This window comes from Antedon bifida, chromosome 9 (assembly GCF_963402885.1).
Source record: "Antedon bifida chromosome 9, ecAntBifi1.1, whole genome shotgun sequence".
Lineage (NCBI taxonomy): Eukaryota > Metazoa > Echinodermata > Crinoidea > Comatulida > Antedonidae > Antedon > Antedon bifida.
The window spans coordinates 18575206-18592594 of NC_136234.1; the positions used below are offsets into that span (position 1 = coordinate 18575206).

Consider the following 17389-nt stretch of genomic DNA (forward strand, 5'->3'; position numbering starts at 1 on the left):
CCTGTGCCATCCACTCCCTTCTCGTCCACAAACCTATCTGCCTGCTGGTTCACCATGTTCACACGTTCACCATAGGCGGAAACATCTGCTTCAAGAAGGGCGTGCTTCTCCAGAAGATCTTCCACATCCATGAGATGGCGTCCATAATCCTCGGACAACAACTGGCCTTTGGTTTCTTCCATCGAGTCCAGGAGAAGCTCCATCTCCTGAAAGATTTTCTGGATTTCCAGAGAGTAGTCAAGACGCAATCGACGATTCTTCAGAAGTTCCAGTAAATAGGCCCATAGACGAAGAACATTTTCTTTTCTGTTTAAGGATAAAATAAAGGAAATGAATGAATAATAAATTGAACTTGGCAGTATGTGCAACATTGCAATCACAAGCACTTTCTTGCGTCTATAACAAGTCATGTAAATTCAAAATGGGATTATGAGCAGTAAGCCATTGTGAAATTAAACATTCATTGATACATTTTTCCGTGTATATCAGCACTACATACTCACCTAACATTAATTTTCTCTATATCGTGATAGTTCTCAGATTCCAATTCTTCAGCGACTGCAACTACCGTCAATACACGTTCCTCGTACGCATTAATATCCGTCTCAATAGCCTCATGCTTCTTGGCAGCAGCCTCCACAGCTGGTAAGTCATAGCCGAAGTTATCTTGGGAAACTAGACGTTGGTTATCGCCGAGCCAGACCTCTCGCATTGCAGCTTTGCGATCAAATCGTTCAGCTAGTTGTTCTAGTTTCTCTTGCCGAATAAGCTCCTGGCGAAGTGCCAACTCGCGTTCATGCTCAGATCTTTCCAATTTTTCCCAAGCCTGTAAAATAATTTAAATTATTGTATGATTTAGTATGTCATCCATTATTAAGGGGCAAAAACGAAATTGAGTGATTAAGAGCGTTAGGTACAGATTATACAAAACTTTGAAAATTATATTTATATTTTCTTATGATAATTTATGTTAATTATATGCATACCTTATTGATGTCTGAGATGAGCTTTCCTTCTTTGGGTAAATATGGTTTTTGATTGTTTGCTCTCATTTTACTTTGAATGGTGAATAGAAGTACCTCTAAGTTGCCTTTTTCCATGAACCTGTAAATTAAAATGGGTGTGTTGTGTTTTATAGCCGGTTGTTTGCTCAATTATGCATAATTCTACATACAGTACTATATTAGAATAATCATCATAATATGAATTATTACAAATATCATGTTATTTATCTAAAAAATGGTAATGTATTGGGCACGATTACTCATGTTATTTTTGGATCTGCATTAAATCATTCACAAAATATCTATTACACAGGAACTTACTTGGGTGGTTTTTCCACTGTTCTGTAAAAGTTAAACGCCAACAATTGCTGTTGTACTCCTGTCAGTGAATTGGCAAAAGTCCTATCGCCCAGCACTTGAACGGTATGCTCGATCCATCGTAACAGGTCTGACGTGAGCTTCTCGTACTCCTTGATTAGTTTGTCGTTCTCTCGCACCGATGTCATCACGTTCGTGATACGTTTACCCATAACCGTCTCGGTCTTCATTTTTGAGAAGTAATGATAATATGTTACGACGTATGTCATGATAGATTTCTCATCTGGGTGATCGATGTTAATATCTGAAAAATAAAAACAACAAAATTAAGTTGTATAATTATTTGTTTAAATTAATTAGCTTAGATTGATCCAACTAGACCTAGATTTTTCTGGCCATTTAAAAAAAAAATAATACGTTCTGTAATTTTCAGCCCTTACATAAACTGATTGAGGTATTATTTCATTTTATTTATTTATTCGACACAATCGGTCAAGTATCTGCAACCTCTAAAACCCGCAACTAGAAAGTCAACTAGGTGTCAATATTTCATCAATTAGCATATAGCCATGTGAAAACAAAACACTGTTGATTTTATTTTCCGGCGCCTAACCGGAACATGTATGAAAGAACCTTTAAACTAACCCTCTGTGTCAAGGAGTTTCACAAGCCCAAGTTTCTGTTCTGCTGTATTGAAAGCATTGTTCAAATTATAAACTGGTTGGCTCTTTTGAAGTTTGTTATACTCAATAAGATCTGGACGATGTTTGTGGATGAGGGCGTTGAACGCTAGACCATCACGCCAGCTGTTTGTGAAGTTACGGACGTTCACATTCTTGTAGCCAGCGGTCTTCATCTGACACCAAAGCAAGAGGGCATCCTTTGCTGATCGTTTCTCATCACTCTCATCATCTTCAATTGTAATATCTTGAATCTATTTTGAAATTAAAATAACAATTGTCATTTAAAACCTGTTCTAAGTATTCCTAACACACTTTATGTAACTACTAGTAGACATGGGAGATTAAATTGTGCACTGTGTACTGTATCCGTCTGACATGACAACTTAGCAAGACAGCATTAAGGGTTGGGTAGCTTTAAGGTAAATCTTAATGCATTACTTTCTGTCAAAATAATATCCAGTGTTAATTTTAATAAAATATTGTTTAACTACTGCGAAGGGAGATAAGTAATTGGTCAGACTTAATTGTACTTTATGCTAGTACAAATATTGAGAAGATAAGTAAGGGTCTTCACAATGACCAATTGTTTGAATTTGTAACATGACGTCGTTTAAAATTATAGGGAACTTTCGTTTTCCCCATGAAACACAAAAACAAAAAATTGAAGAAAGATAACTGACAACACATCATTGTGTCTAATATTCTGACACAATATTCCAATATCTCAAGATGGACAATAGGGCAGACAAAATGTGATGTGCCCATACATGGACATGATGATGTCATATCACTAGTATCATATTTGGGCATATCACTAGTATCATATTTGGGCACATCACACTTTTTTTGTTTGATAGTGTGGATAGAGCTTAAAACTCACTCGTCGCCATTCTTACCTGAAACCTAAGGATGATTGTCCATATTAGACCTAGAGTGAGTCTATGATTGCCATCAGTGATGTCGTGTGATCCCATGTTTTCCAGATGTACACGCTTTTCCTTCAGGAATTTCAGTGCCTTGTCGCAGTTCTCTAAACAATGGATTCTCATCTTTCCCTTTGTTGGCTTTGGCTGTAAATAACAAGAACAAATAAATAGTTATTTTCCATTATGGAAGCCTGCATAGTTTTTTCCTAGTAATCAATACAAAGCTTTTGATTTGCTGCTATGTCATGTTAATTCATTGCATCAGTGTGCATGCGGGGAAGGTGGGATGTGCTTCCTTGCTCTCAACCTCGACACAGTTTTCGTTGTTTCTAGGTCCAGAAGACTGATAACATGAGCTAACTTTTTTGTCGACTTACTGTACATTATAAAATTATCACATTTAAAGATACACTATTTCGGTTAGAGACAATATTAAACTGGCTGTCTATACCTGTAGTTTTTAGCAGGAAACGGACACACTACTGTATGTCTTGGAACAAAATCTATATATTACTGTATCATACCATATTATTACAACAATATCGCTACAATTATCATACTGCATCTTAGACCATATAAGTACGGATTATTTCAAATTTTAGATTTGGACAACCAAGATAATATTTCTTCTTAAACCAGAATAAAACTATATATTAAAATGAAATTCATCATTCAAAATTAAATTTAGCTCAATACCTAGATTTATTGGATGACAAATAAAAATAAAAGGACCTATTACACAAATATATAATGGCTAATTTGATGACATTATTAACAGTTTTTATTAGTTCCCCCCATAAACTTCACAGACAAACACCACTTAACACGATGCAGTCAACCATCACCAATAAATATAAACGACAATAATAACGCCCACACAAATTTGTTTTAAAAAAAACCACTTGAAGAGTACTGTAGTACTGTATGTAAATTTGATTTAGAAACACAATATTGAACTTTGTATCTATACTATATTTCATTATAAAATTTTATTAGCGCAACAAATAAAAAATTATAATTATATTTTTTTATACTGTATTAAAATCATAACTTACAACATATTAATTTTTAGCTTTGTTTGTTATTTTTACTGATACTTATACTAAATTGATAATGAGTAAAAAAGAACAAGTATTTTGAAAACTTTTTTTTCTTTGAATTGAAGGTGGTATTTTTTTACTGTAATATTTACTTTAGATAAAACAAACCACACATAAAAGTATAAGCCTGTCCAATGTGTTCCTGCATTGTATTTTTCTGAGTTGAACCAGTTTAAGTAACAATTGTGGTTATTTCTTTTGAATGCAAGTACTACGATAACCTTTAAATTGCATAAAAAATAGTGTTATATTTTATTTAGTTGCTAAGCTTTAAAATCCGGCGTATACATTACTTATATCGACATTCATAAAACATGTATACTTTTTGATATTTTGCGGATGTTAGCCACGTACGAGGTCGAACTGCTGTGTTAATGGTTTCTAGAATCGTAATATTTTATTAAGTCGGTTATATTTAGACAGCAGTGTTAAAGGGGTCATTTGGATTCTCTTCATAGTCTATAATTTTGTATAGCATTGTATATTATTATGATCAAAACCGAACTGACTTAGATGTATGTCTACCGGACATGGGCTTATAACTGAGGATTAAAAATAGATATTCACATGGATCAATTTGTAGGTGGGCTTACTCTAGGGGTGGTTTCATTGTATGCCAAAGATTATATACGTTACACTTATAAATACAGAGTAACACATTTGAAGCTGACCCATTGAATGTATTTATTTCATGTTACCAGACAATAATAATATTTACCGTAATTTATATTTAGACATAATAATTTTAAAACCAGCTGTCTGTTTGAGAAATATGGATACACTTCAATTTAAACATTATGTTTCAATAGTCGATGCCTAATTAGTATTTTACCATTAACATGATTATGATTCACAACATCATTTGAAATAAGACGTGGGTACCGAGGGAACCAAAATCATTATTAATGTATAACGTAGAAGCTTGTGTTAACTGCGACAACTTATAACGACGAAAATTGTATGTTGCTAATTACATTGAATATTTATGAAAGGCACAGTGTTTGCAATATGTCTGGCGTCCCTGCGGAATAATTATTATGGATCGTTTACTAAGAATTGCGTGATAGAGAAAGAAGTTTGAAAATTAGCTGTCTGTTGCTGTCAAACAATTGTCATTGTTATAATAATCTTAATCATAAGAATCATAATTGTTATCTGGATCCTAATCATTATCAGGATTACAATCATCATAATAATTAGCTATGTTTACATGCTTTTTCTCTATCACAATTAAATTGCATGTACATATTTTTTTATCAAACAATCAAATTATCATAATCTGAATGCATAATTAGTTGCAAACTTGCACTTAAATTATCAGATCTAAAGCTCTGTCTACACTATCAAACCAGTTTGAAAAAAGTGTGATGTGCCCAAATATGGTAGTGATATGACATCATCATGTCCATATATTAACACAACACATTTTTAGTTTTTTTTTAGTCACATAAAGTTTGATAGTGTAGACACAGCTTAACAGATTTTCATAGAGAAAACTGATGATTATTAAAAAAAAAACCTAATGTAATAACTGAATTATATTAAAAATAGACACTTTTGAAAACAAACTGACAATGTCAAGGCCTAGACAACAACACATTTCCTGTACAAAACGACATAGACAGATACATAACCTAAATAATTAATCATTACATGAATATAGGGTCTTCATAACTTCCATAGTGGACAAAACCTGTTCAAATTAAACCTAATCTATTTGCAATACATGACTTATGGGATTTAGAGAGGACAAGTGGGTGGAACAATATTAGGGAAATACACAGTAGTATTATATTATATTACCAACACTAATAGTAATAGCACACAGTAGAACATCTATTATAAGGAAAGTATCGCCTTAATATGTGTGGTGTCCAAAAGGAGGGGTCCAACTTTATTTAAGAAAATTGTGGATTTTGCGGCAACCCAACCCATACCTCCTATAAAATATTCTTTCATTTAATTTTGCTATTAAAGATAGCATTTACTGAGTCTTATAAATAATGTTGTTATATTCATTAAATCTAAAATGAAATAAAGAAACGGTTGAATTAAAATAAGTTTTGAAAGAGACCAGCAATGAGATGAAGCATGACTCACCTAATGAATATTCATAATATTAGTTAGGGACAGTCTCAAAAGTGTATTTGTTATGCGAGAATGCAATGAACTGTGTTATCACACACCTTCTAGACCGAGTAGTTGGGGAAAATCAAATTAATTCTTCCTGGGAACGTTCCATGACATCAATTTGATGAAGATACTTTAAAATTATAATATGCACATTTGATATACAATATCAATAAACATATAACATCTTTCTTTGAGTAGCCATTTAATACAAATATTGATTTATAATAAATTAATATATACTGTAGATCAAGGTTTAAATAATATTTTAATAGTGTACAGTATATTTTTTATTTAGTTTTATTTATGTTTATAAATTACAAATAATTTATTTTTATATTATATTTCATTTTAGCTTAAAAGTAATAAACAAAATCATCATTGGTATTATTTCTTTTCCGACTGTCTGTAGCAACCTACATATTTTAAGTTTCGTAACAAAAAGTAAAACGATTTTAAAAATCCAATTTTGTGAGTTAACGAGCGGAACAAATCACGCAGTGTTGATGTTATGTCGTTGGGTTCCCATTTATTCCTACGCTTCATTGTCATGACAGTCTTTCGTCTTCAATTCGGCTCTTAATGATAATGCGTTTGTCCATCTACTATTTGATTGGAATTTACTTATCGTATTTAAACAGATTCTAAAAGAATTAATCTTTTGAAATTATATATTATGTATCTACAGTGATTAAAAAATCATGTCAAAATTATTAGAGAAGTTATTGTACCTAATTTTGTTACTCTAAACCTGCATACAGTACATGGTAGCAAACGTTTGTTTTTTAAATTTTTCTTTTACAGTTGTTTTATTGTAGAAAATTATTTATTATCATTTTCTTATGTGGAAAAATGTAGGCCAATATCAAAACGCAAAAAAAGTAAGGTGATGATATGTAAATAAATAACTGTAGTGATATAAATAGCTTCTTATTATCATAAGTAGGCATCCTATAGTCAAGATGAGTTAATAAAAATGCAAAGTCAGCATAAATGTCAACATACATTAAGGATGTCTACAATATGTAAGCTTCACTTAGCATGTGATAATAACAACAGATTTGCTGATTGATTCTGTTAGTGGCCTGAATAGTTTTCCCACAATTCTTATTTTATAAGTATTAAATACTACTGTATATATGATACATACTACTCGTTCACACTGAGACTGAATTCAGGTGTGGTGGCTGGATAAACAATTGTGAATGTACAATATTAAAATTTGATGTGTGGACATGATGATGTATTATAACTATTTAGGCATATCACACTTTTTTTGTCACATCAAGTTTGATAGTGTAGACAGAGCTTAAGAATAAAACCGTGTGATGTCCCCAAATATGGTAGTGATATATGACATCATGTCCATATAGCCACATCACATTTTTTTTTTCACATAAAGTTTGATAGTGTAGACAGAGTTTAATAATAGAACTGTTCACACACATTCCGTTCAAATTTACCGTATGTGTGTGATCAAAAATATTTAATAGCATGGTGTCTTCTCCGGCCATAGGACCAAAATCGTGCTTGGGCTGTGAACATAGTTTTATAGTAGATTATGGCACTGGCCTTCCATACCACTAGCTTTTAAAATGTATTCAAAATAAACATTTGAGACCTTTTATGTGACTATTTTTTATTAAATGTAACACAATTTAAATGAGAATAGACCTTTAACTACTGTAGTTTGCTACTACTGTACACAATGAGTTTGGTTTGTAAAATGTGTACATTACAGAATGTTGTGATAAATACAATTGTAATTATTGAAAAATCCAGAAGATTTGGTAAAAAAAACTGATCATCAACTATCAAAATAAAGAATTTTTTCTAATGTTATGTTTTTAATATTTAAAATCAGCTTCCTATAGTTGTAAATACTATGATTTAAAACAAATAAAAATGTTAATTTCACTAAAAAAATTTTCCTAGAAATTGGGCGATGAATCAAAATTCCAAAGGGGTCTCCATTACAACAGGGGTCTGTATTTGCATTTAATATTATTTTGTTAAGCCTCTTATGTAAACAGCAAATTATGCAAGCATACAGCATCATGAAGAATAGCAACTAATCCAATTCTATACAGTCCCATTAAAGCCGGTAATTTATTAATTGGTTGCAAAACGAATGAGTTTTCACCTGACGAAACACTGCATAATTAGGCTGCTTTATGAATGGGTTTCCAATTCATTTTAGGTGCATGTTTTTCATGAATTTGTTTGTCATGCATAATATATTGGACAACATTGAAACATGGTTCGACCCTACAGGCAACAGCGATCTTAAATTATAAGACCTTTCTGAGGTACAATACAGTACGTACTGGTATACTAAAAAATATCCAGATGATATGGTAATTAATTTTGGTGGAAGGCGGCAAGAAGGAACAGAAAATAAATCTATTGCAGCTTTATTTACAGTATTGCTACTAAAATATTGAGACAGAGCTTAATATTAAGACACAATGCATGTTAAAAAATGATATCTTTTTTATCACAATAGAGAAGATGCATATCTTCACAAATTCTATAGATAGCATCAACTTTAAAACGTCAATTTAGAATCTTTTCAAACGTCAATTTAGCATCTTCTAAAATGTCAATTAAAAAACGTGATGCTTGAACAACTAAATAGTTTGGTATTATCTGATAATAGTGTGAAATACCATGGATCAGCTCCCCAGAGAGCGATAAGCTGGATACAATACAGCTTAAAAGCCCATCTGATAGTGAACAATTAGTCAACACATATTTATACAACTATATCACTCTGTATGCAATTAAGAATAAAACCAAATAAATATCAGACATTTCATTTTTATTTAGTGCAATTTATTATTTTTAATCGATACATATTTAGGTCACAGGTTAAAGTTTATGAAATATTGACCTGATACAAAGTATGATATTTTATACAAAGAGATACAGGTATTTCGGCATGTTGTTAGTGATTACTGTACCAACTCAAGGGAGTATCACTAGAGTTCTGTTAGTGTTACAGTAGTTAAGAATCATTTAACATTGCTTCAAAAGTTTTAGCTCTTTCTCTCTCAGAAGGAACAGGGCATGTGCCAGTTTATCCAGGTAAGTTATGCACAAAACTGACTATCACACTGCTGCATTTAAACAGAATACTGTAGTGTTTTAAATACTAAAATGTCAAGATACAGTAGATGTATACAAAAACAAGACATGCCCCTGGACATGATTCTGAATGGTAAATCCTATGAATACAAACTAAAATGTATGAATAAAGAATGCTGTAATTGTAGCCTGGAACATTGCAGCTTAAAAAGCTACAGTAATGGGATGATATAAATACAGTACACCGCTGCAGGAAAGAAATTAAAAAATTGAAAATAAATTCATATGTCACCTACGAGAAATGTCGGAAGGGGCATAAACTTAACCACACAGGTCTTTAGTTATTGTACTGACAACTACACAGAGACCTCCCATCTTGGTTGAAATGCAGCCATTTAGTCTCTATAGCATTTTACAAACATTCCCGATCATTTCAACCAGTGTAAAAATAAATAAAAAGCATAAAAGGAAAATAACAAAAAAAAACAAAATAGATAAAATAATATGAGAAATAAATCCAAACAGTGAAAACCAAAATCCGCTGTGAATACTGCCACCACTAGTTCCGTGATAATCAACATGATTGTGTGAACTCATAACGATGAAGATGAAGAATCATTTTTAAAACTAAGCAATTATCTTCCATGTTCAATGGATTGATGATGAATTGTTTTTTACTTTCCACTATTATTGTTATCAACAAGTACAGAATATTTAAACAGAATATTCAAGATCGCATCTCAGTTCTTATTGCTGATTTTCCAATCTCTTCACTTCAAATCAATATTCAATGGTTTAATGTTTCTCTTTATGCATTTCCAATTTAACTACACGAGGAGACCTACATATTCTATGAAATTCTACCATCAAAATATGCAATTAATAACTATGACTGCATACTGTGGTATAAAACTAGACTCCTCAATACTCCCCAATAAATTACATTAATAACTTGATATAAGCATTAATTTCTATGCTAAACATAGTTTGTTAATGTAATAAATTAATAAACAGACATTATTCTGCTAAAGAATGTCATAATAATTTATGATTATTCATATTTCAGTGTTTATGTAGTATGAATTTTAACTCTATGTAATTTATAATTATTTAATGTATACAAAGTCCTAAGATTTTAATCATACTAAAACCAGGTACTGTATATTATACTTAAAAGATAAGGAATGTTATTACTAGGGATTGCGAAATATGGCTGGGTGGATAAAATATGGTCAAAACCATTCAAGCATTACATGAGTTAGATCTGTGGCGTTAGTTAAGATGGGGTTTGTAGCTGTCCTTAATATTATAACGTAAAGGACGTGGCGTAAAGAGAGATCTGCCTAGTTCACATGGAAAAGCGAATGCCAGCTTTACGAAGTATGTGTGAACACCCCTTAGCTTAGTAGAAATTATACTGGTTAGACAATCAAATCTGATCTCATCAAGAAGAATAGCCATTTCTAGTTTTGGCCTGTCCACGATCTTTTACTAAACTGTAGACATCTAACAATTCTAATATAATTACTAATAGTTTTACTACAGAGTATGTTTATTACATTTAAATGTTATCAGAGGTATTAATTGATTCATAAAGTAATAAATTATCAAATGTACTGATGACACTAGGCAGTCTGAATTGTCACAATAATTTATTATAAATTCATAACCGAATGACGAGGTCTGTGACATTTAATTTATTAATATGCTAAAATCAGATAATTACGTGCAATTATGTTATTTATAATAATCTATTACCAGACATTTGAACATAACTGTACAATAATCAGTCTACAGTATATTCCAATATGTATATTGATTCTTATAGTAATAACAATATTGATTTTAATTACCATACTCCAGGTACCTGTAAGCTACTACTATGCTGGTAATCTTTTTAATTTACAATATTTATAAGCATTTTTATTCGGATCTCTGAGACTAAATTAATAAAAATAATTGAGAATTTATATATACAGTATTTTTAAAGGACCATTCAATTTTAAAATTCAAACTGTAATATTGATTTCTTTCTTGCTTTATAATTTATGTTCAACAACAAATGAATAATACTGTAATGATAATAATACTGTCTGTGGAACATTCCATTATCAATATAGGTGTACAAGTAATTTCTAATTTGACTATTGAATAACTGTACTACTGTATGTTTACAGAATGGATGATACAATTGAACACAAACAAATTAAAGCTGTGCTAATCTAGGAGGAGGGAGAAAAAGATTAATCAAAACTGGACAGGGTAATACTATAATTTTATCAATTAGTCCAGGCCAAAATTAGTAATACTAGTCATACATTTTTTCAATATTTTTCAAACTGTTATTATTTAATATTAACTTCATTTTTTTTTCAATTCAACTTTTCAACAATTCCTACAAAACTTGCACACATACTGTACTATTCCACTGTACACTTTAATATTTAATTTCATGGTTTATTCTGCGTCATTGCAAACTAAAACGGATTATGAAGATTATGTTATTTCAGAACTTTACAATGCCCAAGAGTGGAGGAGATTTTATAGAATGTTGCATTCAGACTAAAGGAATTTTAACTGTACCCAAACTTTGTAACACCCATTTTATGTGAACCATAGGCAACCAGGAAATGATCCAAATGTATTACTCAAATTACAAACCAAAATCTAGTCATTTTCTTATACAGTACATACAGTTAAAATTGTCATGCCTTCTGATTTTGAAAGCATTTTAGATACAATTTTATTTTTATTGAAATGTTAAAAATATAGTACAATTGATAATAAAGTTAGAGTGTATTTTAGAAGCCAAGTACATCAATGTATACCTTTATATTGCCAAAAGTAAATTACCTCTGAGCCCCAAACAAATATTGGCATGAATTCTATATAACTCACAGAAAGAAATTACTGGAATTTAGTGTCACAATTGGTGAAATGCACCAATTTCTACAGTGTATAATTGTGTTTCAAAAGGACATACTGTACCACTTCTTATTAAAAGTACAACTACCTGTATATTCTTTATGTTTTTTGTTACAGTATTTTGGTATTTAAAACTAAAAGGTATGTAAAGTACCTATTCAAATCCTTTTAACATTGTATTTTAATCGTTCAGTTCTTCGTATCACAGTACTGTATACTGCACAGTTACATATTTTTGCTAAATGCTACTTTTATTGTTAGGTAAAAAGATCGATGGTTTAAAATACCATTGTATCTCTTATACCTGTAGCTTATTACTCTCAGTGGCGTAACAGCTATGAGCACTCGCTAGCTAAATCCAGATGAAAAAACAGGCATTCAAATATGTCGAAAAAGGCTAAAAACTCCCTGCCTCCAGCGTTGGAGGGCCACTTAGGGTTCCTAAACCAGGGCTCAAGCCCCTGCGTTACACCACTGACTACTTTGTACATTTCCAAATGGCAGTGGCATCATGACAAAGTTCATGCAGGATTTATAAAGCATTTTCAAAATGTTGTTATGTTTATGAAAAGTTCTTTATCAATCCTACAGAAGCTTTTTCTTTCTTTTTCTAAATAAATCTTGTGGAAAAAACATTTTTAAAAAAGCCCATTACATTCATATTCAAAGGGCGTGGCCTTATATAGCATTAGGTTACATATAGTATGCAAGGAAAAACCATTCTCAAAATGGGTATTACTATTAGGCAACCCTGGGTAAAACCAACTGAAAACTGTGTCAACAAAATTGACGTTTGTCAAAACATAAACTTGCGTATGAAATCAAAACAAGTCGGTGAGAATCTCAATCTGGTAATACCTCTCTTGCAAAAAATGATGTTGCATGCATGAATGAACATCAAAATAACAAGTTGGATATTAAATGTCGTTTCAGGTAGGCAGCCATTCACCCTTCTCAAATCACATTCCCTGTTGAATTGTGTTTATCTTTTTACATTAAAATTGAATAAAATACTAAATCGTACTTTACAGGCCTACACATTTTGCCTTAGGTTAAAATGATTCCAGTTGGCTTTTAAAATCATATGAACTTTAATGGGATTTTATGTTTATTATGAAAAGATCTTAATATCAACCTGAGCTTTTTCTTTAAAAAATCTAAAGTAAACATTGTATACTAGGTTTCCATGAAAACAAAACATTTACGTCATGGTCCCATGCTGTACAGTACAGTATACCGATTACACACTGAAGTCTGTTTATTGCTTATATATCTTGTATCAAGCTTTAGTTACTATCCAGCTTGAATGTGATTGTTTTTAAAAAGAACTTCATTCACATTATGACGTTCTACAGTAAGGGGCCATGCCAACATTCTTCTAACATGTTTAAAAATACATTTTCTGAACAATTAACAATAACAGGCAAAGTTGTATTAGTGTAGTGCTCGCAGAATCAGTCACGAGATGTTCCAGTAGCCACCAAAACATTATTTTGAAAGAAAGGTCCGTCCCGACAGGTAACCTAATAAAAACTACAAATAAAATCAAGTTGTTCTGACCTTTTGAGTACACAACTTATAAGTTTAAGGTAACAGAAGAAAAAAAATACTGTAGGGGAATAAAAAAAAATTGGGGGGAAATCTTGGACCTTGGTTTCCCTGTGGACAACCAAATTTTGCTTGCATTTTGTGAGCGCTGCAACGTGCAGTCAGGTTCTGTTCCAATGTAAAACAACAAAGACCATCTTTCATAAACAAAAAGTCAACAGGTAGTAAGTTAGCTAAGGTAAAGGAATACACTTTAGAGGTACTGTATGGTTGATTTAATAACAAAATATTCTGGCCTTCGTAAGAATTACAATGAACCATGCATAAGCAATGGGTACATGGTCATCACGTTCTCAAATTCCAAAAGTTCCAGAAATTTGTTAATTTTAAAGACAGATCAGTCTGACGCTCTGTATCCTTTTGTGACACATCAAGCCAGGGAATAATTTCGCCAGTGTAGCATAGCAAAAAGCAATACAAAACAACCTTATTGCTACACATTTCTAAAATTGTGTAGCAAAAAATACAATACAAAACTATGTTTCTTGAGTAAAAAATCAGTTTGATTAGCAATTTTGCTAAACAAAATTTTAAAATGAAATTTTTCCCTGCAAGCAATCAGAAAACATGTTATAACAATTAACATACAGTATTCATAGGCCTACCAATTATTAAGATGACGGAATCTGCCTTCTTAGGGCCTCAATCAATGTAGTCATGTACTGAACATCGTTGTAATGTCTTCGCAAAAATCAATGTCAATAAACTATGGTTTGTTTCGTTAATTTAATTAAATTAGGATTCACTTGCTGAATGCAATAGTACTGTATACTGTACATTTAATAATACTGTACTACAGAAAATATTATTGTAAATTATATATTTTTATTTTTAAAAAACCAGACAAAAATTACTTCTAAAAACATAAAGCTCTATTTTGTTCACTATTGTATATTAATTACCTTATTGAAACCACTTTAATGTATGCAACTCTAATTTCCTAACAAATTAAATAGCCTATCTCATCTGCGATTGGTCATGCATCATTGAATCCAACAATATGGATAGTTCATACAATACTGTTATTATAATATTATTATATGGCCAGGCAATCATTGACATTGATAATAAACTTATGGTATTATTAAATATATAATTCCTACCATTCATTTTTTATTTTTTAACCCTTGACCTGTTTGACCATAAAATAAAATGGAAAGGTCTTGGTAGCAAAAGCATGCCCAAAGCTAAAGGAAAACCCCATAGAGAATACCTTTTAAATTCTTCTTCTTTAGAGTTTAATACTTAAAAATTCAAAATAGCATGATCAATGAAGAGTGTCAAATAATAAACACAATATTCGAGGTCAATCACTTTGGCAACAACTTAATTGACCTTTGGGAATTCTTACTGATAACTTTACTTTCACAGGTTTTTAAAATAATTTTCAGTTCTCCTTGGTTTATAACAGTGTAAGTTTTAAATTAATTTAATACTATTTGATGTTCCCATATATGGACATGATGATGTCCTATCACTACCATATTTGGGAATATCACTACCATATTTGGGCACATCACACTTTTTTGTCAAACTAGTTTGCTATAAAGAGTCAGTGGCTCCTAAATGCCTTCCAACGCTGGGTGGTTGCATTGGGCTGCTTATGCTCTGTAGACAGTGAGCGCTCATGACATAGGTGTTATGTCACTGCAAACAGCCACGGGTGGGTAGTAAAATAAGTTAGTACTTTCTGGAATCCAGTGAGTAGTTAAAATAAGCTTTAGGCTGGATGGGCGACTTAAAAGATGGATGTCCCTGGTCACTTTAGTCCATCAAAATTACATACAAGATTCTATCGATATGGAAGATCAAAGGTGAACGAATATACAATTTAAATTTTAAACACAGATATTATACATACCAATCTTTCTCCAGAGAGAACTTCTAAAAGACGTATCAACATGCGTCCATCTCGTAGATCTGTGTAAAGGTCGACGATACGACAGGACACGCGTTGCAAATGCGAATTCACCCATTTTGTGAACGTCTTCTTCTGTACCATTTCACGCTCATCTGAAAAAATAAAAAAATCAAGTTTCTTAGAATATTGTTTGTAGTTTTAATGTATATATATTTCACAGTGAAATAATAATTTAAAAAGTAGGAAGATTAGGTTTAAGCTCTGTCTACACTATCAAACTTTATGTGACAAAAGAATATGATGTGCCCTTATATGGACATGATGTCATTACACTACTATAATTGGGCACATCACACTTTAAAAAAAAAAAATAGTTTGATAGTGTAGACAAAGCTTTAGGTATAAATAAACTATAGTATATTACAGGTGATGATCATGAAAATTGATTTAATAATGAAATTTATTTAGAATGAAAATTGAATTTTAATTCCTTATTCCTTAAGGCCAATTTACACAGACAAGCAGTAACGGTAATAAGAATAGAATCTATGTTTTTCCTTATGACCATTTACACGTGATCAAACAGACAGTTTCCGCTCAGGATAGATACAGATTCTATGTGCGAAAAGCTACACGGTTTTTCCGCTTACCGTTACCGCTTGTCTGTGTACAGTAAATTGGCCTTGTTAAGCCTTTTTTTTCCCAATGCTATAAATAATTTTAAAATATCAATCAGTTTAGTCAAATCAATTCAGCCATTTGAGGACTCAATTAAAAGAGTCCCTTAATATGGGTGTCGCCTGAATAGAAGTGTACAACGGAAGTACTGTCCATTGTAAAATAATATGGTTACTGTTTAATTATCCATACTATAAAAGTCTTCCTAATCTTTAAGTTAAAAAGTAATGGTAGTCATAAAACATATACTGCTACTGTAGCAGTGTACATTACATGTTTTACTACTAATTTAATAGTTTTGTAGTGTACAGTATAGATTAGTAATACGTCCAGTATATAACTGATTCAATACAGAGATATAATGCCATTTCATTTTCAAATGGACAATTCAAAATGGCGAACTCAACAAAATTTTATTGTGGGTGCACTAAACCTGTTCAACATTGTATAATGCATAGTTTTGTAGTTTGTACAATATAGATTATTATGTCCAATATACTGATTAAATACAGAGATTTAATGCAATTTCATTTCAAATGGACAATTCAAAATGGCGAACCCAACAGAATTTTATTGTGGGTGCACTAAACCTGTTCAACATATGTATAATGCATAGTTTTTTAGTTTGTACAATATAGATTAGTATGTCCAATATACTGATTAAATACAGAGATTTAATGCCATTTCATTTTTAAATGGACAATTCAAAATGGCGAACTCAACAGCATTTTATTGTGGGTGCACTAAAGCTGTTCAACATTGTATAATGCATAGTGATTCATTTGAGTCAATATTTGAATAGTATTGTTTGTTTGCAAGCCTTAAATAATAAAATGAATGAATAGGACGAAACATACTGCACGTTGGCTCTCTGCCATGGACTCTGAACCTTACTTAAACCCACTGTAAGTACTCTACTATCAATACGCTGTCTAGTAAAAAACGTTATCAACTTAAATATCGAGCTGAACAGCAGAACTTGGCGACTATGGATAGTGTCAATAGGGATACACCTAAAGCTTCCCTCCAAGTTAGTAAAACTTGGTGAAAAATCTTGACTTGCGAATAA

At 31.6% G+C, this 17389-nt stretch overlaps 1 protein-coding gene across 3 annotated transcripts in view; it reads right to left on the reverse strand.

Annotated features, from left to right (window-relative positions):
* Window positions 1-17389, reverse strand: part of LOC144852199 (spectrin beta chain-like) — a 55936-nt gene that overhangs the window by 24109 nt on the left and 14438 nt on the right. For all 3 annotated transcript variants that reach the window (XM_078709952.1, XM_078709950.1, XM_078709951.1), the window contains exons 3-9: window positions 15643-15794; window positions 2902-3075; window positions 1968-2256; window positions 1326-1626; window positions 987-1104; window positions 504-826; window positions 2-306 (exon numbers count right to left, since the gene is read on the reverse strand). In XM_078709952.1, coding sequence (XP_078566078.1) covers window positions 2-306; window positions 504-826; window positions 987-1104; window positions 1326-1626; window positions 1968-2256; window positions 2902-3075; window positions 15643-15794 — 1662 coding nt within the window. The remainder of the gene's footprint in view (window position 1; window positions 307-503; window positions 827-986; window positions 1105-1325; window positions 1627-1967; window positions 2257-2901; window positions 3076-15642; window positions 15795-17389) is intronic.